The sequence below is a fragment of the Alligator sinensis genome, unplaced genomic scaffold (assembly GCF_000455745.1).
Source record: "Alligator sinensis unplaced genomic scaffold, ASM45574v1 scaffold100_1, whole genome shotgun sequence".
Lineage (NCBI taxonomy): Eukaryota > Metazoa > Chordata > Crocodylia > Alligatoridae > Alligator > Alligator sinensis.
The window spans coordinates 658,321-684,145 of NW_005842193.1; the positions used below are offsets into that span (position 1 = coordinate 658,321).

At 44.7% G+C, this 25,825-nt stretch overlaps 1 protein-coding gene across 1 annotated transcript in view; it reads left to right on the top strand.

The window, feature by feature from the left end:
- The window catches only part of COG5 (component of oligomeric golgi complex 5), a 363,968-nt gene that overhangs the window by 242,268 nt on the left and 95,875 nt on the right, over positions 1-25,825 (top strand). Inside the window, exons 9-10 of the mRNA XM_006026439.3 lie at positions 2,126-2,238; positions 3,835-3,912. Coding sequence (XP_006026501.1) covers positions 2,126-2,238; positions 3,835-3,912 — 191 coding nt within the window. The remainder of the gene's footprint in view (positions 1-2,125; positions 2,239-3,834; positions 3,913-25,825) is intronic.

A 25,825-nucleotide genomic window follows, 5' to 3' on the forward strand; every position in this document is an offset into this window, starting at 1 on the left:
ACCCCCATTACTCTTTCCTGCCATGGCAGGGGGTCGGACTAGATGATCTGCCCAGGTCCCTTCCGACCCTAGAAACTATGAAACTATGAAACCACATGCTGGTGGCTGCAGGAGGCTGGTAAGGCCCCTCACTGGCTGCTGCTACCCATGATTTCCTGGGCTGTGTTGCCTTCCTGCCAGGGCTTGTCAATGCTTTGGTCCCCAGCTCCCCACATTACTCTGTGCGGGCAGGTGCAGCTCCTCCTCTGTGGCAGGGCAGGGTGAGACAGGCACTAGCCTGGGGCTCAGCAACACCCTCTCTCCCCAACCCTACCTGACTTCACAGAGCTGCAGCCTTAAGCCCATATTTTTTTGTGCCCGTTCCTATTCCTGTGCCCAGCTGAATGCAACGCTTTCTGTTGCTACAGCTGTTGCAGGGCTTGGCAGGGGCAAGGTGGAGGTAAGTGGGCATGGGGCAACTCCCCAGGGCCTGTGGCTCAGTCGCATAGTGCACCCCCATGGGCTTGGAGAGGACCCACCTGCCCACCTGGTTTGTCATAAGACACAGCCCTGGGGAGCCGCTGAGTCCCCACCACACCTTGTGGGGCCTGGAAGAGTCTCACTGGTGCTGGACTGAGCAGGGTTGCCCCACAGTCCAGACCGGAGCAGCCTCGTGTGGGCCAGGCTGAGGGTTGCCGCACCAATTCATTGTTTAACCACTGTAACTACAACAGGTTAAACATATTTTTACATAGGTATTTACATCCCTAGTATAGAGGTAATATAACATAAAAACATATTTCGGTGTGTTCCCCCTTTTTCTGCCTAGAGTGTCTTATTTCTTTGTTTCTGCTTTCTCTCCCTCTCCTTCACTTGTCTAGAAAAGAAATTTTAGAAATTTACAATTGTCCTAGCATTTTCTTATGAGCTTATCTCAGAAATGATTAGTTTTTTCTAGAATCTGCTTCTACCTTCCTTCTGTTTGTGAGAGGGCTGCAGAGGGACTAAAGGAGAGATTGGGACATGTGTCTTAAGCCAGGAAACCAATTTTCTGCACTGGAATAGAAGCATGGGGACTGCTGTCATAATTGCTGCTTCTCTCCCCTCTTTTCCTGACAGCAACACAAAGTGAAGAGCAGAATCTGGTGTTCAACAAAGCAGCTAAAGTTTTAAACTTATCACAGCCACTGCTCAGTTGGCAGTAGATTTTGGTCAAGTAAGCAAAATTTGTTGCCAATTCAAGGGCAGCTGTGATGAGGTTAAAGTGTGAGCTGCAAAGTTTGCAAGGACAGAGTGACTGGTGCTGAAGAGTAGACTTTGTACCTGCTCCATGTGGCCCTATTGGGTCATGACTCTGAAGGAAAAATAAACCCTTTTTTCTCTTTATTCTGCCTTCCCAGAACAAGGTATATGTCTCTTTTTGGGGGCAGATGAGGTGGGGGGTTTGGAACAGTATATGCAAAAAATATGGTACTAGAAAGCAGTGCAAGAAATCTGACAAAGGCATTACAGTGCTTTGTTACACAGGAATTTATCAAAACAGTATTTGCCATTTTGGGTAGTTCATTGCATCATTAAACTTTAGTTCTCTTAATGCTTTAGCTAAGGTACCTCAGAGTGTTAAAGAATACAAATGTAAAGGTGAGATAGAGAACAGATTTTAATTTGTAGTCTCTTTAACAGTTTGGGATTAGAAGGTAGCTTTGGAATTATTATAATGGGATGTGGACACCCAAGCCACTCAAGAAAATGTTGGTTTAATAATGAACTTTTTCAGTTAGAGTGCCTTATTTTTGTCATTCAAATACAACTAGGCCAAGATATTTAGGTGTGAGTATACTATTGCATCCTGCTGCTACATTGGCCTGGTGGGGTTTCTGCTAAAATGGCCAAGCATGGAACAGCTAATAATGCAAGGATATTGTAAATGTTAGCTGAACTTCAAAGTTAGCACTCAAATGCGATGATTGAGGCCATTTACTTGAAGAGCTGTTGTTTCAGACTGTCTCTGGCTTTTGAAAATTGCTTGTTCAGATACATACCACACATGAGTTTAGGTGCCTAACCTCATTTAGGCACTCACTCCAGAAAGTATTGGTTATGAGAAATTTTGGTCTGAATTATGTTTCCTTCAATATTTGCTTAGGGGGGCCTGGCCGAGCAGCTATGCCAACACCAGGAAACACTGCAGCCTTCCGAGCAGCTCTCTGGACAAACATGGAAAAACTCATGGATCAGATCTGTGCAGCTTGTGGCCAGGTAAAGTTCTCGGAGTCCTTGTGGACAGTTTGCTAAAGCAACAGCTCACTGTTCATTATCAATCAAAAAAATCAATTTAGAATGTTAGGAATTATTAAAATAGGATTTTTGTGGGTTTTTTTTAAACAAAAATAGCAATAAGTATCTTATGCCCATTTAGAAATCTGTGGTGCATCCATACCTTGAATACTCTATGCAGTTTTAATCCTCACACATCAAAAAAGATGCAGAAGAACTAGAAAGGTATGAAGAAGCGCAGTAAGGACGATCAGGGTTTTGGAGGGGCTTCCATATGAGGAAAAAGTAAATAGGCTAGGACTTTTCAAGTTAGAGAAGAGATGCTTGAAGGGTACATGATAGCAGTTTATAACATATTAAATGGTGCAGAGGAAGTAAATAGGGATTTATTATTTACCCTCTCTCACAACACTAGAACTAGGGGACATAAAATGAAACTATTGGGCAGTAGGCTTAAAATTTAACAGGAGGAAGTTCTTTCTCACACAGGGGGCCCCTCTACACATGCAAGTTAAGATACAATGGGATTTCATGTGTGATCCACACAATCACAGCTCTTGCCATGCCACACATGCATGGCAGGAGGCATGATTGTGGGATTGTACATTAGATCCCATCAGACCTTATCACTGGTGCAGGGGGAGCCTGGGATCATGATCTTGTCTGCAAGCCCAACAGCTGATTGGCACTTGCTGCAGGGCTTACAGCGAGGCAGCAGGGAGAATGCTGCCCCCTCTGTGAGCCCTGCGAGGTGCCAGGCTCACGGCAGGACCAGCTGGGAGAATGCTGCTGCAGCTGTGAGCTCCGTTCTCCCCGCTGTCCTGGCTACAAGCCCTGCCCTACAGCTGAGACAGTGTTCTCCGTACTGCAAGCCCTGCACCTGACAGTGTGAGCCTTGTCAGCTGTGGGGCAGACAGCAGGTGGTGCACCCCTGTGGCTGGGAGCCCCTCAGTTGATGGAACTCCCAGCCACCAGAGATCATGTGGCCACATGTTCAACCAGTAGCATGATTAGAACAAGCTACAGAGTTATTACACATTTTTTGTGGAATAACTTTGTAGTTTATTGCATGTTTTATCATGCTGTTAATTGGTTGAACGTGTATCTGGGTCACAACTTAAGGTGTGATTAACCAGTTGATCATGCTGGAAGTGTAATGAGTAGAGGTGGCCAAGGTACAATTAACTTGTGGGACTTATTTCCCCAAGATGCTGTGGAGGCTGGTAACTTAACCCAGTTCAAAAAGGTATTGGACCAATTCTTGAAAGAAAGGTCCATTGGTAGTATTGAATAGTGTAGATAGGGATGCAGCATCTGAATCAGAACTCCCTATATGTCTGAGGGCTGGAAGCTGCAATAGGACAGGATTAGGGAGAGGAACAGGAACACTGAAGTACGTGCCCTGTTCACTCTCTCAATATACATTCTCTGTCACCGAATGAGATAAGAAGTTGGGCTAGACAGACCTATGGTCTTACCCAGTAAATGGCATTAATTTCTTATGTTCTTCAACATCAGTGCAATTTTACCTGCAGCAACTTAGAAAACATACATTTTCTTGGAAATGTTGTCTTACAGGTGCAGCACTTGCAGAAGGTATTGACAAAGAAGAGAGACCCTGTTTCACATGTCTGTTTCATTGAGGAAATAGTTAAGGTAAAGTTTTCATTTAGCTGACTAAATTTCAGTGGTTCTTTTAAAGAAAATGTGATGATAGATGCCTTTCAGTTACAGTTTTTCCTATAACATATTTGTAATTATAGTAATGAGATGGTGGTGAAAGTCATGCTAGCACAGAAGAGTGCATTTATGGACTGTTTATATGTGGGTTATGTCTTGTAATAATTACTTTTGTTTTCTTTTAAAAGAAACTGTAGGATAGTGTTGTCGTTTTTTATTAGTGATCATTATTGCCATTCCATAAAATACTCTGGGTAATTAGTATCATGTATTAGTTTTCATAGGAGAATGCATCTTCATGTGGTATCTAGTATTCAGCCATCTGTTTCTCTACATTTTGGCAATTTCTTCGTTGAAATATAATCACGGCTGTTCTTTCCTCATAATGTCCCAGATATGAATACCTATTCTTGTTCATTCATTTGTATTGTTTCCTATTCTTATTTGGAGTAACTTGATTAATGGTCTCCTTCAGGGTTGGGAATAGTAATTCTGAAGTCATTTTAGCTACCTTAGTAAATGAGGCAAAATAAAAACAAAAGAAGTTTTAAGGCCTGTTTTTTATACAAACATCTCCTTTCCCATGCATATGACTTGGTTATGAATTTATACAGATTTATTTTTAAATGGGTCCCAGAAACTATTCACATGCAAATTTTTTTCAATAGTAAAACCAAATAATGGAAGTTTTTTACACAGGAAACCTATTTTTTACTCAAAAATAAGTACAGTGTCCATCTGGACAGTATGAAGGCTCTTCCCAAGCAGAAATGACTAGATTCAGCCTGCTCTGGAAGAAAGCAAGAAAGAAATGGATAAACTTATAGCAGATGTGTGTCTGCAGAAAAAAAGCTTGGCCTTGCAAAAAATATTTGCTGCTTCCTGGGCTGCACGAAGTGACTCTGTGATACACCAGTGGACAAAGAAAGCAATCCTTTGTACTGGAGAACCATGGAGCAGGTTGGATGGGAGGAAAATTAATGTTAGTGAGCTTTCCATGTTCCATTTGCAACAGCCCTCCTGAGTCTACGCTTCTCCCTAGTACCACTCATTGCCTTCATGGAGATCCTCTTGGATCAAGAGAGGAGGGACCATCCCAATTGTCAGAGGAGGCTTAGGTGAAAGGGTGTGTCACTGGTGGGGGGGGGTAGGAGCAATGTAAATCTTTATCACTATTTAGTAATAGACTATTTAAACAGATGAACAGTATGGCTTACTAAAGGAAGACTGACCAGGAAATGATATGTAGTACTCCAGTCTCTTGCGAGGTACTGACTACCCTTTTTAGCCTGTTGGTTTCATGTTGTAGAATTGAGTCTGTGGTACAATAATGCATTTTTCAAATGATATCTATTTATATGTTCCTCCAAGGTTCCCTCTTTTTCTGTGACCATCCTTTTTATAAGTTTATGCCATTAACTTCAGGAGAGTATAAAACAAAGCAGGAGAGTTCTCATTCTGCAAGTAGCTACTAAAAAAATAGGTTGTCAGTCTTGCTTGAGCTTTCCCACTGTGACAGTGTTGCTGCCACCACTAAAGCTTTACTGTGCCCTTTCCCAGGATGGTACTCTACAATACAGTGCTTCACTCAGCTGTTTTTGCAGGAACACATATTAGCAATGGTGTCCACTGGAAAAGTCCTATAGCAACACTGATAAGAGTAGGAAGGAAGGGAAGGTTACACAGATCAGTCTAAATGGTGTGCAGCCAAAACTGTGCAAGTACCGGTCACTGCTAACATTTGGGAAGGTTCATATGGAGAGCTTTATGGGAAAGCAAAAATTGCTCTGTCTATTGCCAATGCTTACACCCAATAAAATGATAATCCTACCCCTGAGTCATGAAAGCAATAGGTAATGGTAATCCATGATCATAGCTGCCACTACTAGTCATCAAGTCCCCAGACATTGTTGTAGGGAGAGGAAAGGTTGGATTTGTGTCAGAAATACTGTGTGAACTGAACCAAACAACAAACTGAGGGTAATCGCTTTATGTCCCTATTCTAGGGCAGTATGCCCACTCCAGAAGACATGAAGAGGAGGCCTCCATTCTACATTCTGTGCACTAATTACAGTTACTGATGTCAACATTATTATAGTCATCTTCTGCAGCAGCTGCACTGCCACTTTGCCTATCCATCTGCTTCCTAGTTCTGATTATGGCAGAAAAAGTGCCATCCTAGGAAATGTGAGATAGTATAGGACCCTGCCTTGTTAAGCACAAGAATGCTAACAACAAGGAAACTAGCTGCTTTTGGATTCATTACTGTCTTCCTTTTGGAAATGGGGGCGGGGTGGGGGGGAGTGTTATGCCTTTCTTCTCCTGTCACAGAGCACACAGCCTGTACTTTCCTTAATTTCACTTCCATGTGCTTCATGCCTTCTAATTACCTGTTGCTGCAATAATGTTTAGTAGTTTATTCTATGTTCCATCTGAGGATGTCAAACACTTTATAAACACTCAGACACTCAAACTGCAAGAAAGCAGAGAAATATTATCACTAGTTAACAGATGCAGAAACTAAGACACAGCAGACTTGTGTACTCTTGGAAAACTTCTAAACTCCCAAGTTCAACAACATAGTGGTAAAAATGTGGGTGTTTTTACCACTATGTTGTTGAACTTGGGAGTTCAGAAGTTTCTTAAAAGTACACAAGCCTGCACCACAGCTTTCTGACTAGTAGCAGGAAAATGCTCTGGAATTTTTCCATTGGGTGATCAGTGACAAGGACACTGGGATTCCTCAAAAAGTTTGCAGAATTTGATTTGCTAGGAGGATCATTAGTTTTCATGGTGTGAACCAAGTACTGACAGTTGGTGCGACATGAATGCTGATCCATTGCCAACCAATGTTTTCCATTAGCTCCAGTTAAAGAGTTTAAATGGTTTGCTCACAATCCTCTGACAATTTTCAAGGATAGAGTTCCCAGTGCTGCTTGTCCCTGTGCCGTCCCCGCATACCCAGATCACACTGTCTTATTTCTGTAACATGATGCCAAGTGAACATGAAGAAGCCGACATTCCTTTTCAAATGTATTCATAATATGTTTACAAATCTTATTAAATTTCCTATCAGTAATGAAATTTGTGTGCAGATTCAAAATGGTAAACATATGTAAAGGTCAGGTGGAAGGGGTTTTTTTGTATTTGCCAAGTTATTTCTTCAATGATCTGTGTTTACACTGACAAAAAGTAGCCAGGGAAATTCATGATCTCAGGTTTTGTAGATAAAAGGATGAGAAACTGATTTTATGTATTAATGTTTTCAGACCGATTTTTAGCTTTTTATTTTTTTAAAACTAAGTTTATAATCAAAATTGCAAATATCCATTTTAAATCATTTAAATTGTTGCTTTTATTTTACACTGATTTCTGTATTTTTTTTAGTAGTTATAGTACTCTCTGAAAGAACTGATAAGTGACTTTGACCTGTTCTATTTTTCTTTTCTTTGCATTTGCAGTATCTAGTGTCTAATCCTGATCCTATTGATGTCAGTAGCTAAGTTACTATTGACTTCAGTGTAAGCCACATCAGACCCTATATTTTCATGATAGCCAGCTCTTTAATCAAAGACAAGAACGCATTTGAGCTCCTTGTAACACAGAGAGTTGAAACTGAATTTTGATCTTCCCTATCCTAGATCCTCCACTTCCCCACAGACTTCAGTGAATGGCTTTGCAAAGTGAAAAGCTATTTAAAAAGCATGGCAGAACATTTTGGCCTGGATCCTATTGCACCTGTAAGACATTGACTTTGCTGCTGCTAGCCCCAAACAGTATGCATCTTGCCCTAGGAGAGTAGTCCTAATCCACACAGTTTGATGCATGGCACTCCAGTTTTCTGAATGCACAGCCTGTTCATTCCCAGAAGCCAGTCCTATTCCAGCCAGAGATGTACATCTCTTCCATCTTGTGCAGCTCTAAACGTGGGGAGACAAGTAACACTTCCATTCTTTTACTGGGCAGCTTTGTGTGATTCTGTCACGTCAAGATTGAGCTCCAGAAGGGCAGCGATGAACAGCTATATCTAACTGACAGATAGAATATGAGGAAGGAAGAGGGGAAAACCACCCTCTTGCCTAGTAGTCAGGGCATTTGTTCAGGAATAGAGAGAGATGGCTTCTAGGCCCACCTTGGCTAGAGAGGTTTGAACCCATGTCTCTCATTTCTCAGGAAACTGCCTTAATCAGTAGGCTATGGGCTAGGCAGGGATGAGGACACCTTGTATCACTTCTGTTGGAACTGAGCCACAGGGCACAAATAAATGCAAGAGACATTGGGACCAGAAATAGAGCAAGTTGCCCAGTGAAGGGAGGGAGCTGCTGGTGTTCGGTACCTGCTCCCAGTGCTGCTTATGCAAAAATTAAGAAAACCAAAGTAGCAGTTTAAATAAGAAATTAGTACTTTTTATTTATCGAGCACTGATAGAGATCTTGTCTCCATTAGACAAGGTCTTGTGAAATGTCCACTTAATTTTTAAATCCAAGTTGTTGACTTAATTTAGGATCCTCTTGTGCTTAAAGTTAAGTGTGTGCATAAATGTTTGCAGAATTGGAGCTACAGTCCTCACAGTCTAAAGCAAGGATAGACAATTATTTCAGGCAGAGGGCTGCTTACTGAGTTTAGGCAAGCTGTCAAGGGCCACGTAGGTAGCTGCTCCTTGACAGGTGCCATTTGCGATGCTAGGGGTGCACCTGGGTTCACATGCACCCCCTGAGTGTGGCGGGGCACCCCCCCTGGGTGGTTGCCGCTTGCCATGCCATCCCGCCGCTGCCACCACCGGTGGCATTTGCAGGTGGTCTGCGATCACCGCTGGCTGCCACTGATGCTGCCAGTGGCATCTGCAGGTGGTTACTGACTACTGGTCAGCATTCGTCACCCCTCCTCCCCACCGCCAAGAGTGCTGCGGCTGCCTGTGGGTGCTCCCCACTTACCGCCACCGTGCTTCCGCCACCAACAGTGCCGCTGCTGCCTGTGGGAGCTTGCTGTGCCCTCCCAGCCTCCAGGGGCACTTGGCATTCATGACAGGTGCCCTGCCCCCTGGTTGCCATCTTGTGACTGGAAGTCTTGCACCCTAACCGCTGACCTTTGCCACCAGAAGTCCCTCACCTTGCCCCTGGAAGTACTCCTTTCAGCAAGGGGTTTTGGCATTTTGGAACCAGAAAAATACCAAATTATATTCTAAAAAGCGAACATCTACAACATTCATTAATTTGATTTCAAAAAATGTTTTTGTCTTGATTTACATGTTTGTGTAGTGTCCATAGAGGTGATTGCACAATGGCTTAAAATGAAGTTTTACTCTTGTATATTGTGGTGGGTGGGTATAGGGTTGTGGGGGGCTGTGGGTGTGAGGGTATGTGGAGTGGCTGAGCATGTGGGGGTGTGTGTGGATATGTGGGGTATGGGTGGGTATGGGGTCTGCGGGGGGGCTGTGTGTGACAGGAAGGTGGCTGGGGTTTGTGTATGGCAGTGCGATGAGGGGTGTGGGTGCATGTGTACGGTGGGGTGTACATGGGACTCACCCTATGAACACACACACTGCCTCCATGCCTGCGCGTGCGCGCGCGCACACACACACACACACACACACACACACACACACACACACACACACACGCTGCTCCTGAGCCTGCATACACACATACATACCACCCTGTACCAGTGTGATCCCATGCTCTGCAGTCCAGTGATGCAGCTGGGAGCCACAGCCACATGGTGCTGGAGCAGAGATGGGGCAGAAAACCAGGAAACTGGGTGGGGGTGGGGCGAGGCTGAATTGTTCAAGCCTGCTGAGGGCTCCCTCGGGGTCCTGCTGCCCCTGGCTCCTGTCAGCTTTGACAGGCAGCTAAGAGTGAATAAATATTAATTTAGTAAATTTTTTAGGGGCCCCGCAGCCCAGATAGAATGCCCTGGCAGGCTGTATTTTGCCCGTCTCTGGTCTAAAGCCCAGATCCTAGTATCCGTTAGACCTTGTGCCTACATGGAGCCACAGTGAAAGTAAATTTAATTCGTACTCATATCACAGATCGGGCGGCTGGATGAAAAATGCTCCAACTACGATATGTTTGAATATAATTTTACCCTGTCTATCTCTTGAATGTCATTATTACTTCTATCTGTGACAATGACCCAAATGTACCATCCTGAAGAATATATGTGAGGGTCAGGGTTGGTTAGCTCAGGGGCATCATCTGGTAGTTTTTACTTCTGCCTTGTTGGGAATTATGCAGATTGCAGTTTGGTGATGACTGACAGCTAATATGAAATAGTTTTAGTCTGGTTCCCAGTAAAAAAGTATAAATATCCTCAGATCATTACCTGTGTTCCCATTAATTATCATTCTTCTCAGTTTCCCCACAGAGACTAAGTACTGAGTGGCTATAGAACTAACCTTTTGCCCTGAGATGTGGTCTGTCCAGGTCAGGGTAGAAACACATCTCCCAATTTCACCTACTTTCTGGTTGGAAAAAAATTTTAGTCCCTAGCTTATGGGAGAATTAAATTCATTTGTGATACATAGCTACATACTTGTTGATCTTATAAGCATTAATTAATTTCTAAGCACTTTAAAGATACAGGCATTTTTACTGAAAAAAAATAAGCATTTTTACTGTTTACATATTTTTCCACAGAATCATCTAATTACTCTGATGTTGAATTTTAAAATTATACGCTCTTACCATTTATTTTCTAGTTCCAGAAGATTTATTTTAAAGCAGCTTTCATTTCTTTTGTCAGCTGCATAAAAGCATTCTTTTAAAATTTTACACTGTGGTTGGAAGTCTAGAAACCATTATACCTTGAGTATAAACTGATCAAGCTCAGTGTAATGAAATTCTGTGCCCTGCAGTAAAACAAAAATCAAGGTCATTTTTAAAACCATGCTGTCATTTATCGACATGCGTTCACCTGCGACACACAATATGGGCATCAGAAATTTAAATGCACAGATTTTTTAAAATTTAATCTAGACTACCTCTAAAAGATATCAAAGGTTTATTCAGAACATTCTGAATTTTTCTGTTTCTGTACTGATGATAGATACTAAAAATGATAGCTTTTGTTCACAGCCTAACATTTGGCAATTATGTTGCTATAGAAATAGTGGAAATGGATTTTCCTTAGTTCCATCCCATGAGGTCTTGCTGTACAAAATTATTAAATCACTTGCACTCTTGTTTTAGTTGTGGAAAAATATTTAGGTTTTCCTTTAAGTGTCTTCAGTTTTCAGAATGATGTTCTCAATCTGTCTTTCTATATGGCAGGGCCTTTGATTGCAGGTGGAGAATATTGTATGCATTAGTATGCAAAGCCTTATTTCAGGAGCCTGCAGCAAATAGCTTCATGGCAATATTCTTTATATTGTTTTCCATTTCAAAGATTCTTCACACTAAAGATGTTTTTCATATTCTAGTCAAAATATCATAAAAATAGGTTGGAGGTAGTGGTTTTGAAGTTGGAGCATGCTTAGAAGCAGTGGGTCAGAGTTGGTATTGATATTGTAATGTTAGAATAGCACTGCAAAACACAAAAATCTGATGGCTTACATATGGAAGTGTGCCCGCCTGGCCTCGAACATCTGGTCCCATGCGGCTCTGGCCCGGAAGTTCGATGGTGCTCGCTTTACCGTCCCTGGTGGTCCGTCGAGAAGGTTTTTGCTTCTGATATGGTCTTCCACAATCTCACCTGCCACGACTTTGAATATTATTTCAGTGGAGGGTCCGACCACGTGGAGTTTCCAGATGGCGGAAAGTTTATCCAGCTATCTTCTGCGAGGCTCCACCTCCCCTATACCTCGCCCTTACACCATGCCTAGACGGGTCACAGTTGTCCTCCCGGCCAGGCTCCCGACCGTTGAGCCCCCTGATCACTTTCATAAAGGGGAGATTCTCCCTGCTACCGCTAAGGCGTCCTCAAGTCCCCTGCCCAGATTGCATGACTACCACTTTTTCCCCTGAGGCCAAAAAAACAACCCCGGGGTTTACCTAACTCTAAGGCTCTAACCAGAGCTCTGATCCTCAGCCCCTCCAAAAGGGGGAAACATAAAACTCAAAGAAAACCTAATATTACACTACGAGAGATCCACAGGTTCCTTTGCCAGCCCTTCTGCTAAGTTGTCTACAATCCGGCTTCAATACAATGGGTCTAGGATAAGCCCTGTATGTGGCCGAGGTGGCCTATGGACTCCCCCACTACTATTCTCCCCCAACACCCAGCCTTTTGTGTCTTCAGACCCCCTGTGATCCCTTGGTGGGAGCCTGTCCTCTAGTTACTTGCTGGGTTGGTGTCACACTGCCCATGGCCGTGCTTTGCAGCTCCTCACGCTGCCTTTGCCTCCCATCATCCACTTGGTATGCCTCTCCGTTGCCCTTAACGGTCCCACCTGGTCTGATGCAGGGAATTGTGTTAGCCTTTCCGGCCCCTCCGTTATAGCCACTGGCGTCAGGGTCTTTCTGCGCCCTTCTGCTCCTACACCCAGGTTCCCGGCCATAGGGAGTCACCTCTAGCTTTCGATTCCTTCCGCTGCAGCCGGCAGTCTCTGGCTTGCAACTTGTGCTGGAGGGTTCTTCCCCGACGAGGAATGCAGCCTCCAGCTCTCCTCGCTCCCGTGGGAGGTTTGAACAGCCACCTCCTGCGGGTGCCCTTGCCGGCACCCCTCTGCCTCCTTCCTCTTTGCCGGCGGCCTGTTTTATTTCCACCAGCCGGCAGTCGCCGCAGATGTCACTGGCCGGCCACAGCTGTATAAAGGCATGGCTAACGATCCGCACGGGTTCGTCCTTGGGTTCCGGTTTCACCGTGGGTCCCGCTGTGGGTATTTCCCTTTACCGTTGCTTTTTCCTCCATTCCCCTCTGTGGGTTCCTGTCCCCAGGGCTCCCCCCTGGTATTTTGGGGTTCTCCCTTCTGTTTTTCCCTGTGACAGGAAGGTTATTGTACTCATTAAGTTCTGAAGTTGGGTCATGAGTGGCTTGCCATTCAGGATGTAATGAAGATAAACTGGTAAAAAATAAATCTTACCTTTTCAGTCTCATTTTATACCACATTCAGTATTATATATAAACGTATGTGCTTTCATTATTATTTCTTAAATTTGGATTTGATGTAAGATGCTAAACTGATATATTAAGAACAGAGCTCTAGAGATTTCATTTCTGTAATGAGTAAAGTTAATTAGCAGCTTATGCATGTTTCTCTAAAATTAAGTAAGCTTGTTGTCATGTCCAAGGATAACTTTTAACCTATTTTCCAAGCTGCAACTTTATTATTATTGCATGGTAACCTTGGCTACAGAGCTTCAAACATCCCTGCTCTTATGACACCAGAATCTGGCCCACTGATGTCTGGTAGCTTTTTTTGTTCTACAAAAGCTATATACTAGAAATTGGGTTATACTTTTAGAACTGTGGAATCAAGCCAGTTCTGTGTGAGCAAGAGGGAATGTAGTTTTATCACTTGGATTCTACCAGCCTGCAGTTCTTACCATCAAAAATAATCTTGTAATCCTGTGAGTAGGCAGCATTAAGCTAAATTTGGAATCTGTATAGTTGATTTGAGCAACTACAGTACTAATGTGACTCCATAATATGAAAGGGAACAAAATACATCCAGTCTATGTAGACACTACAGTGCATTATTGTGTAGTAACAAAAAGTGTCAAAAGGAGAATTTTCTAATGTTCAAGATAGTAAATCTATTTAACAGATTCTTCTTTTTTTGTTTTCATACAAAAATATTAATTGATACTTCCTCATCTTTTGGATCTGAATCCTTTTTGTGCTGAAAAACATTGCTTACAGCATAAACAAAGCTCCACTGTCCCTGTCTAATGCACTGTTTGCCAAAATAGCTACTTTATTGTGTTTCTATAATTCATCTTCTTTGTGTAGATAAGCTATTTACCTTTGTCTTAACTCCCAAACTGGAGGACCAGTGGACATCTTGTCATACAGCTCCATTCCTCTAAGCTTTGTGGTGTGGGTGACTCTATAATAATTTAAAACTTTAAACCACCAGTGTAGCTCTTAGAGTCAGTCCTTCCTCATATGTCGTGGTGAAGTCCTTGAGAAAAACTCCATTATCTCAGTTTATGGTAAATATAATTTCAAATTGCAGGACAACTTGCTCCAAAAATTCTAGCATATGTTCAAGTTTTACTTCCCTGAGTTAGGCTCAGCAGTAACATGAACTAGTAGTATTATTCACTGTTGACATAGCATTTCTTGTCATTTTTGTCTAAGTAAGCACTTCGTGTCTAAGTAAGTGCAAGTCTAAGGGGTAGCATGAAGGAAGAAGCATGATGATACCATATTTTTGCACAAACAACGTGCTCCCCACATAAAACCCTTGCCTTGTTTTTGGAAGGCAGAATGCAGAAAAAAATAGTTTTCCAGAGTCATGGCCAACTGTGTTAGTAAGTTCTCCTGGGAACAAGAGTGTCTCCTGGAAGTGTGGCACCAGGAACTTTCTGGTGCACCAGCTGCCTCAGCCACTCTGTATCCTGGGATGCCACATTTCCTGGACACTCTGTGTTCCCAGGAGGACTTACTCTGTCACACAAGGTTAGGCCCTGATACATTGCAAGGGCAGTAGTAAGACTGTTAGTTCTTTACTATAAGTCGTTCTTTGTAAATTCCTGTAAATTAAGTTTTTTTTCCACATCACAAGCCTCAGCAAGATGCTACCAATAGCTCAGTTGCCACTTCAGACACAAGCTTCAGTGCTATGGCTGTGAGCAGGTTAACACAGGACGTTATCATCTTGGCAGCCATCTTAGCAACTGCATGACATGTACAGTGAATCCAAGGTTGCTTCTCTTCCAGTGAAGAAAACATTTTCCTCTTTAAAACATGCATCCCAATTTGGGGGGAGGGGCTGATTTGGGGGGAAAGGTGTATCTTGTATGTGAGAAGATATAATATTACCTGAACACAAGAATAATACAGTAATTTGCAAAGCAAAGTCTGAAATCAAACATGGTATAAGATGAAAAAGTCTTTTTACCAGTTGCTAATTATGGCCTTGATTCAGCACACCGCTTAAGCACATGGGTATCTTTAAGTACATGAAAAGTAGCATTGAAGCCAATAGGATTATCCAGATGGTTAAGGCTTATCAGAATAGATTTACTGAATTTTGTGTTACACTCGTGAGTTGAGTTAAATTTGAAGGAACAGAAACATCGTTTTGAAGTTATCTTGTTCTTATCAAATGTGTGGGTACCAGTACTCTAATTAATTTCATAGATCCTAGAAACTTAGGGTTAGAAGGAACCTCAGGGGGTCATCTAGTTCAACCCCTTGCTCAAAGCAGGACCATCCTCAACTAGATTGTCCTAGTCAAGGCTTTGTCTAGCCGGGTCTTAACCTCCAAGGATGGAGAGTCCACAACCTCTCTAGGTAAACTGTTCCAGTATTTTACTACCCTCCTAGCGAGAAAGTTTTTCTTAAGATCTAACCTAAACTTCCCTTGCTGCAACTTGAGACCATTGCTCCTTGTTCTGTATCTGCCACCACTGAGAACAGTCCAGCTCCATCCTCTTTGGAACCTCCCTTCAGGTAGTTGAAGGCTGCTATTAAATCACTTCTCAGTCTTCTCCTGTCTAGACTAAATAAACACAGTTCCCTCGGCCTCTCCTCAGAAGTCATGCGCCCCAGCCCCCTCACCATTTTTGTTGCCCTCCGGTGGACTGTCTTCCATTTTATCCACAATCTTTCTGTAGTGGGGGGAACCAAAACTGCACATAGTACTCCAGATGTGGCCTCACCAGTGCAGAATAGAAGGGAAGAATCACTTCCCTTGGTCTACTGGCAACACTCCTACTAATGTAGCCCAATATGCTATTAGTCTTCTTGGCAACAAGGGCACACTGTTGGCTCATAGTCAGCTTACTGTCCACTGTAACCCCCAGGTCCTTTTCTGAAGAGCTGCTGCTTGGCTAGTTGGCCTCCAGTGTAGCAGTGCATGGGATTGTTCCATTCTAAGTGCAAGTGTTTGAGACTAGCATCTCCCCTCTACTTTACAGTAAAACCTGTGTCAGACCCTAGTCAGTAGGAAAGGCAGGCAGCCATTTAAATTGTGTAAATAGTAGTAGACTGTGGCAGGGCACAAGTGGTGCCTGCCACTTTAAGAGGAGCCAGCCGACTGTGGAGTAGCTGGCAGGTGGGCTCAGGCCCAATTAGGTGGTCACCTGATGGCTAGGAGGCCGCCTGATTGGAGGAGGGCTGGGCATTCGGAGTATAAGCCCAGGCCCAGGAAGCAGGGCTGGCATTTGCAACTGGGGAGCCATTGGATTAATGTTGTCCAGCCTGCGGACTGATGTTCCGGTAACACCTAGAGGTTAAGATAGGAACTATGGGGTTGGAGGAGGTTTCTTTTGGTCCTGGGTAAGACCTGAAACTACACCCTGCTGGGGTGTGGGGGCTGCCTGTGGCAGGACAGCCCCTAGGAAATGCCACACCTGTGCCTCCCCAGTGAAAGGCAAGGATGGGGCACTGTAAAGCCTCAGCTGCTGCTGCCTTGTGGGTACCCCATGGAGGGGAGAGGCTAGGGGAGCACAACCTGACAAAAAAACACAGGGCCCAGGTCCATTGAGTGGGGCCTGAGACAGGGCCCAAAGTCCACTAAAGGGGGCTGGAGGCCGAAGATAAGAGTGGGCCCAGAGAGGGGCCAGGCCAGGGTTCTCAGTGTAGAGCCTGCGGCCAGTTGTGAGTAGAGGTGGCCTGAAGGGCTGTGCAGAGTAGGGCCTATGTAGGATCCGAAGGGCTGGATGGTGTAGGGCCTGAAGGAAGGGGCCTGACGGCCTGTGCAGAGTAGGGTCTGGGACCCGAAGGACTGTGTAGAGTAGGGCCTGACCAGAGAGAAAGTTGCCCAGGGAGTGGCAGAATAGTGTGGGCTAGAGAAAGGGCCATGAGGCCAAGTTTGGGCCAGAGGTCGAGTACAGCCCAGCAAAGGGGCCGGGAGATCTCTAGACAATTTTCGATGTCATATGCAAGGCATGGGACATGGCATAGGGATGATTTGGGGCCATATGATTGGCCCAATACACCAGGGCAACAAATGGGCAGCCTCCCACATGTAAACATCAATTTGGGGTAAAATCGAAGGTGTGGCAGGTGGGCGAGGGTGAACTGCCCTAGATGTGGGGTGGGCCAGTGATATACTTGGCCCCAGGACGGCTCCTTGTTACATAGGGTCTATGTTAAAAAAAACAAAAAAAAGCAATCCTGGAAATGCATACATCAGTAGCTACACAACCCATTCAATGCCTGCAGTTTGGACAGGAAAGTTTCTTAAGGGCCTAATCATAGAGTTCTGTGCATGCTCAGAAGCATCTAAGTTTGAGTAGCTAAGTGTCTAACTCCCACGCATGCTCTGCTGTGATCTATATATGCCGAATTGTGCCTAAACTTTGCAAAAGTTCCCAGAAGAGACTGATTTGTTAGGTGCGCTCAAAACAGATCTACCACTCACCAGGAACATTGAATTCAGAACAAAAGAGAGCAGCTATAATCACACCTTCAACAGAAAGGATGGAAGGGATACTCCCCACCCAAACTATTTATAGTCAGGTGGTTGGCAGGCTTCTGGGAAGTGGGAGATGTAGAATACCTTCAGGCTGAGGGAAAACATCACTTAAACTGGCCGCAAGGGTTGAAGAAGAGCTGCTAACCCAGTAGTCAGTTCTTGGTGAGTCCTAGGATAATTTTTTGCTAGCCGGCTGTGTCAGCATTAGGACAGCTTTGCACCTGCTACATAATATAAAAAGATCACTGTATAGGTGAGGATCAGGGACAATATTTTTTATTTCATGCTACCTTTTATACCAGTATAGAATTGGGCACTGCCCAAAACCGTTATAAGTTTTAAAATGCAGATAGATTTAAGCAAAAATAATAAATATTAAGGGACTAATCATGATTTAACTGGTTTTAAAATGGTGCAGATGGTTATTTCAGTGGTGTGTCTTTTGATTCACTCTGATGTGAGAGTAGAATTTGGCAGTATGTATAGCTTGATCCCTGGTAAACCTGTCAAATATACCCTGTTTAATGGGTGCATATGCAGTTACTTTCCAGGAAAATCCTGTTTTGCAATGTATAGCTCTCCAGTTGATTGGACTAATCTTTGTAATTTTGTCTCAGTTACATCCCATGATGAGAAATATATGAACATGTCAACCTGAATATTAGATACCATTAACCACACAGTTAAGGTTCTTTTTGTAAGAGGAAAGAAATAGATTACATGAGAAAGGTAATAGCACTACATTATATGCAGAAATGCAATGATTTTCTTCTTAGAAATTCTAAATTACTTAAGGATTTTGACAGACTATTCAGCTGTGCATGTAAACCAGTTTTATTCTTGTGAATAGTAAAGTAATCAGATCTCTTAATTTACAAAGGCCTGTGTGTTCTTGGCATTGTTAAAACATACTCACTGGGGAGAAGAAAAGAAAGAAAAAAAACCTGAGTGGTGACCTTCTTCCAGTGTCACTGGTAAAGCAATAGGAAGCTGATGGAAAATGATTGCCACAGAGCTCAAAAGATAATCGGATGCAGTCCATTACTCATCTTGTCAGATGCTTCTGCTACAAGAGATTGTATCAGAAGATGTTAATCTGTGACTAGATTTCAAAGCAAGCATTACTTTTTTCTGGTGTATGTAATTTAACTTCTTCCACTTGTGTATAATTATCAACACTGAAAAGAATGGAATACCCCTGGTTTCTAAACTTCAGCATATAAATTGATTAAAGTTATTAATGCCTGTTTTCTAGAATGGATTTGGTTAGATAGTCTATGTTTATACACTGCAGCCAGTTCATTTAATTGCAGAAGTTGTGCTTGGTAAACTAATACAGCTGATTGTGTAGGTAACATAGAGTGGGGGTTTTTTGGATTTCGGGTTGTTTCTTCAGGATCTGTATTCACATTTCCCCCTTCCACATATATTCTTTAGCTAATATGATCTTCAGGAAGAAAGGATAAGATAACAGGAACATGTTTAGGCTTTATGAAGTAACACATCCTGAAATATCTGACAGTAGCTTCTCCAGTGCAAGTCAGCCCTTGTTCTATAATCCAGACCACCTGGTGGAGGGCTGTTCTCAGCCTCTTGCTTTCCCACATGGTGGGGGAAGGAGAAAAAGAGTCTGTCTCCTCGCTGTCTGAAAAATTAGGGGCCCTGCCCTGCTCCCCAATTTATTTAAGTTTTCCTCTTCTAATCCTGCCTCTAATTCTCATTTATCAGGGAACCGTACCCCATGTGAAAAATTACTGGCATGGGGCTCTTTTCATATTGCAGCAACAGGAATCTTACAGCTCAGCCTATCTCCCAGAACCCTGGGCTGCTGAGAGGCAGGGAGAAACCCAAACTGGCTGGGGAGTTTTGGCAGTGAGGAAGATTTTCCTCCCAATGCTCAAAAAAATGGCTAGCATGATGACCAAAGCAAGGCCTGAAAATGCAGCCCTCACTGCTCCCAAGGAAGAGTATTAATGTTCCTGAGCATAGAATGACATACAGGTCAGAGGGAATGGCTCATGAACCTTCCCTCAGGGTGTATACAGTCATTAGACTTATGCTGTACATTTTAGCCAAGGAGCCTTCCCAGCCTCCCAGCGCTTCCTCTTAAGTCCATGAAGAAGTCAAATACCCCAAAGGAGGAAAGAGATAATCCTTAAAGGTCCAAGAGTTTTCTTTTGTCTAGTGACCCAAGCAAAACCTCTCAATCTTTGGGTCATGGTCTATTTGTAGGGTAGGTTACTTTTCAATAGATGCATCGATGATAATCTATTAATAATATTTTGAATAATTGTATCATGATTCTTTCTGTGATCCTCAGCCACAGAAATATATTAGAATGTTGTATTGCACTTTTTTCAGGAAAATAAATAATCATTGATTCAAATATGGAATTCTGCATAAAAAGCACAATGCACATAGCTAAACTTATGCTGTGAACAATACTTTCATGTGCATTTGTTCCCCAAACGTAATGACTAAACTCTAGAGGTTTTTCCTCAAGTACTGAGTTAATAATAAACACATTTTCTCATTTAAAAGAAAAGCAGAAAGGCACATGCAAGTCTGTAAGAAAGTACAATATTGACTTAATATGTTAAAAAAGAAAGTTATTTAAAAAAATTAATGGTTTTTCACTGCTTGTGGTCACTGAGGATCTTGCAGCACTTTTTATGTCAGTGTAAGTCTTTAATGTTAGTCTCTTGTCCACATTCCAGATTTTGAAATCATAATTTACCTACTTAAACATCCCTGTTGTTTGAGTAGGTTACAGTATTCTCTAGTTCTTGATATAAGCTGTTTATAGTTTTCTGTGTTCTTTTAATCATTTGCTATATTTTACACTCAAAGTGACTACAGATCACAGGTGAATGGAGAGATCTATTCAATGTTATAGAAGCATCTGATAGCAATGGGATAGTGGGAACTGATAACAGGGAATTGATTAAAAAAGGAGTTGATAACACAGTGGAAAACATCATCATACACTACACAAATGTGTGATACACCCATGTCTTGAACACTATGTGCAGTTCTGGTCTCCACATCTCAAAAATGATGTGGTAGAATTGGAAAAGGTACCGAGAAGGACAGCCAAAATAATCAGGGGTATGGAGCAGTTGCCATATCAGGAGAAACTAAAAAAGGCTAGGACTCTTCAGTTTGGAAAAGAGAAGGCTGAAGAAGGATATGATGGAGATCTCTAAAATTATGAAGGGTGTGGATAAAGTGAATATGGGAACTGTTATTCACCAAGGCCCAAAATATTAGAACTAGGGGGCATCTACTGTAATTAGCAGGAGACATTTTTTAAACTAGCAAGAGAAAATACTTTTTTATGCAGCACATAGTTAACCCATGGAACTCTTTGCTGCGGGAGGCTGTAGAGGCAGATAGTAGGTTCACAAAAGGGCAAGACAAATTTGTGGATGATGGATCCATTAATAGCTATTAAACAGAACAGTCAGGGATGTATCTTCTGCCATCCCTAAACCAATGGTGGATGCTAGGGAGGGTATGAGCAGAGAATAGATATACCCTGTTTAGATGTTCTTCCTCTGAAGCAACTATTACTGCCACTGTCAGAGCTAGCAAACTGAGTTCAATGGACCATTAGTCCTACCCAGCATGGCACTTCTTATGCATTCTAAAATGGTCTTGGAGCAGGGATAAATTCCTAGTTTTTGTTGAACGTAGCCAGTCAGTCATGTGAAAATGCCCCTTTGAATTTGTTGTGTAGTACTTCCCTGTCTTCTCTTCATACATAAATAAGAAGCTATTGAATTTGAGGGAGCCTACAAACAATAGCCTTGAGTAATACACAGTTCTGATACACCACTTTCATGAGCACCATTTACCCAGTGCTTTGAATAAGATACAGGTCACAACAAGGAAAAGTGGAAACTAGTGTTTAAAGATTTGGCTGGTACTCTGCTGGTATGTAAAGAGTAACCTGCATGTTGTTTGTGCCTTCGGTTCACCTCCCTGTGAATAAGTTAAAACATCAGGTTTGATCTATTGCACTGGCTTTTCTTTATCCAAGTCCATTCAGTCCTTAGCTTTTCTCTTGAGATTGCCAACAAATATTCTGGTTCAGCTGGTGAGGAGAATGAAAAGAAGTGGTTTTAAAATAATTTTGTGACCACTTTCACTAGATTATTTGGAAATTGGATTGAGTTAACATGCTTCATTGCCAACCTTTCCTCCAGGTTGGGATAGAGAATTTGAAAACTAGTTCATTTAACTCTATAATTAGTCATAAGAGACCATTTGTTTTATAGTAATTTTTACATGTTAAAAAGGAAACTGTGAAATGAAGAATTAAGTAGTTGGGCATTTATGTTTTGGTACTAAATTAAAACACATCAAAGGCATTTTTAGAATCATAGAAGCTTAGGGTTGGAAGGGACCTCAGAAGGTCATTTAGTCCAACCCCTTGCTCAAAGCAGGACCATCCCCAACTAGATCATCCCAGCCAGGGGTTTGTCTAGCTGGGGCTTAAAATCCTCCAAGGATAGAGATTCCAAAACCTCTCTGGGTAACCTGTTCCACTGCTTTACTCCTCTCCTAGTGAGAAAGTTCTTCCTAATAGCTAATCTAAACTTCCCCTGCTACAATTTGAGACCATTGCTCCTTGTTCTGTCATCTGCCACCACTGAGAACAGTCCAGCTCATAGTGGGTAAAATGGCAGATCCAGCCAGCAGCTGGGCTCCCATTTCCCAGCAACCCCTGCCCAAGTTGCTGCAGCTGGTTTCCATGGAGACCCAGGCAGCAGTGGGGCCATGACGGCATGGGGCCAGGGTTTCCATGGAGAACCGGCCCCAACAGTGCTGGCAGGGTGTGTGGCTGTTCAGGGAGCTGCTCTGGGGCTTGGACTGGGGCTGGGATCTTGTGGCAGTGACAGCAAGGTCCGGAGTCAGGGCAGAGCAGTGATCCACTGCATGCACGCCCCTACCTGGGGTGTATGGGCAATGGATCGCACTTCTTCTCTGGCTCCAGGTCGTGCTGTCACTGCCACAAGATCCTGGCCCTAAACAGCTTCCCACCCAGCCGCGTTTCCTGCTAGCACTGCTGGGTCTGGTCTCCATGGAAACCCTGGCCCATGCTGTCATGACCCTGCTGTTAGGGTCTCCATGGAAACCAGCTGCAGTGACACAGACAAGGGCTGCTGGGAAATGGAGTCTGCCACAGGCTGCACTCTACCCGCCCTGGTCTAGTTTCATCTTCCTTGGAACCTCACTTCAGCTAGTTGAAGGCTGCTGTTAAATCACTCTGTCTTCTCTTCTATAGACTAAATAAGCCCAGTTCAGCCTCTTCTCACAAGTCATATGCCCCAGCCCCTTAACCATTTTCATTGCCCTCTGCTGGGCTCACTTTAATTTGTCCACATCCTTTCTGTAGTGGGGGCCCCAAAACTGGACATAGTACTCCAGATGTGGCCTTACCAGTGCAAAATAGAGGGGAAGAATCACTTCCCTTGACCGGCTGGCAATGCTTCTACTAATGCAGCCCAGTATGCCATTAGTTTTCTTGGCAACAAGGGCACCCTGTTGGCTCATATTCAGCTTATCGTCCACTGTAACTCCCAGGTCCTTTTCTGAAGAGTTGTTGCTTAGCCAGTTGGTTCCCAGCCTGTATTGGTGCATGGGATTGTTCTGTCCTAAGTGCAGGAATTTGCAATTCTCTTTGAAACTTGTAAGATTTCTTTTGGTCCAATCCTCCAATTTCTCTAGGTCTCTCAGAATTCTAGCCCTACCTTCCTACTACTTCCCCCAGCTTTGTGTCATCTGCAAGCTTGCTGAGGGTGCACTGTATCCCATCTTCTAGGTCACTGTTGAAAATATGGAACAAGACCCTCCACATAGGCACTCCACTTGATACTGGCTGCCAACTAGATATTGAGCCATTGATTACTACTCTCTGAGCTCGATGATCCTGCCAGTTTTCTATCCATGTTATAGTCCATTCATCCATTTTTATCCATTGCAACTTTTGAAGTTACCTAATATTAATGATCTTTTTTGCTTATTATAGAAAAGAGGACTACAAATTTTATAAAATATACTAACTTACCTATAAAACAGATGGCTTCACTTCTTAGTCTAAATCAGGGGTGGGCAAAATACAGCCCGCGGGCCAGATCCAACCTTCCAGTCCATTCTGTCTGGCCTTCAGGGCCTTTAAAATTTTTAGAAAATTAATTTTTATCTGCCTGAGGCTGCCTGTCAAAGATGACAGGTGGCCTGCAGCAGCAGGACCCAGTGGGAGCCTGCGGCTGAGAAACAAGGCTAGCCCAGCTCTACCCAGCCCTGCATCCTCTTCCCGCCCTCAGCCCCGAACCAGAAGCCTCTGCGGCTTCTGGCCTTGTGTCCCTGGAGCTGTTCCCCCTCCCTCTGTCCAAGTGGAAAGTAAGGTAAGATTGGACAGAGGGACCAAGGGGCCCCAGAGCTCTGTTTTCTGTGGCTGGTTGTGGGGAGTGGTGGGGGCTGCAGGGATCGGTGCAGCAGCAAGGGGGGCCATGGAGATCAGTGCGGGAAGTGGTAGGTGTGGGGAGTGGCGGGGCCCACATGGTGCACAGCAGGCGGCAGGCAGTTGAGCTGTGGTGGGCCCCGGTGGGCAGTGAGGCTGCAGCGGGCCCCAGCAGATGACACAGCAGGCCCTGATGGGTGGTGGGGCTGTGGCGGGCCCCAGGAGGCGGTGGAGCCATGGTGGGTGGCGGAGCCATGGTAGGCCCTGGCAGGCAGTGGGATTGTGGTGGGTGGTGGGCCCCAGCAGGTGGCGGGGCCACAGCGGGAGCCAGCGAGCAGTGGAGCCACAGTGGCTGGGGGGGGTCTCGGCAGGTGGTGGGCCCCAGCAGGTTGTGGGCCCCAGCAGGCAGCGGGCCCCAGTGGGTGGTGGGCCCTGGCAGGTGGTGGAGCCATGGTGGGCGGCAGAGCCACGGTAGGCCCTGGCAGGCAGTGGGGTCACGGCGGGCAATAGGCCCCGGCAGGTGGCAGGGCTGAGGTGGCTGGTGGGACTGTGGCAGGCCCTGGCAAGCAGCAAAGCCACAGTGGGCAGCAGAGCCATCATAGGCCCTGGCAGGCGGTGGGGTTGCGGTGGGTGGTGGAGCAGCAGCTGGTGACAGGCCCCAGCGGGTGGCAGAGCCGTGGCCGGGTCCCAGCGAGCAGCAGAACCGCAGTGGGACCTAGTGGACAGCACAGCCATGGCAGGACCTGGCAGGCATCGGAGCCACAGTGGGTGGCAGGACCCAGTAGGCGGCACAGTGAGCCCCAACAGGCAGCAGAGCTGCAGGCGGGCTGCAGCGGGTGGTGGGGAGGTGGTGGGCCCTTGGAACGGGTCTCAGCAGGTTAGCAGAGCCACGGCTGGGCCAAGGCGGGACCCAGCAGGCAGCAGAGCCCCAGCAGGCAGCAGTGCTATGGTGGGTCCCAGTGGGAGTCACAGCTCTGGTGGGCCCCGGCAGTTGGTGAAGCCATGGTGAATGGCAGGGTCGCGGCAGGTAGCAGAGTTGCAGTGGGGCCACAGCGGGGGCCACAGGGAGCACTGCAGAAAGCGGTGGGGGGCTGCAGGGAGCAGCAGGCAAGCCTGCAGGAAGGAATGCAGGGAAAGGCGTTAGCAGGCGGGTACACAGAGCCTGTGGAAGTGCCCTGGGACTGGCAGGGACACAGGGTGGGGTTGCAGAAGCGCAGAGCCTGGGCATGGAGTCTGCCTGGCTGCATCGTGTGAGGCTCATATGCAGTCTATTAGAGCTGAATGCTATGGAGCCAGCAGCCCAGCCCCGGCTCTTTCTCTCAGCACATACCCAGCCACTATACCCACACCCCACTGTGCACACCTATGCATATGCACACACACACGCCTCGCCACTTGCACCCCCTTACTGCCCACACAAAATGCACAGTAGGACTGTATTTTGAGCTGTTATGCAGCTACCTCTAGATACACTTTTTGTAAAAACAGAAATCAGTATAAAAATATTTTTAAAGAAAATTAAAATAAGTTATAGTAGATATTTTGTGTGTGTGTGTGCATGCCTGTATACACATATATATATCTATCTTTTTCCCAATTTCCATATTGCAGCACCCTTCCTCCCAAAAGGAGTACTTCCAGGGCAAGGGGAGGGACTTCCGATGGCAAAGGTCAGGTGCTAGGGGGTGGGACTTCCAGTCCCAATATGGTGACCAGGGGTGAGGCAACTGTCAAGGGGTGGGGCTACCTATGCAGCCCTTGACAGCTCCCCAAAACTTGGTAAGTGGCCCTCCGCCCAAAATAGTTACCTGACCTGGTCTAAATCCTTCCCGTGTCATCAAATGCTGCATAGGGCACAAACCTACCTCTGGCCTTTTATTGCATTGTGAGCCACT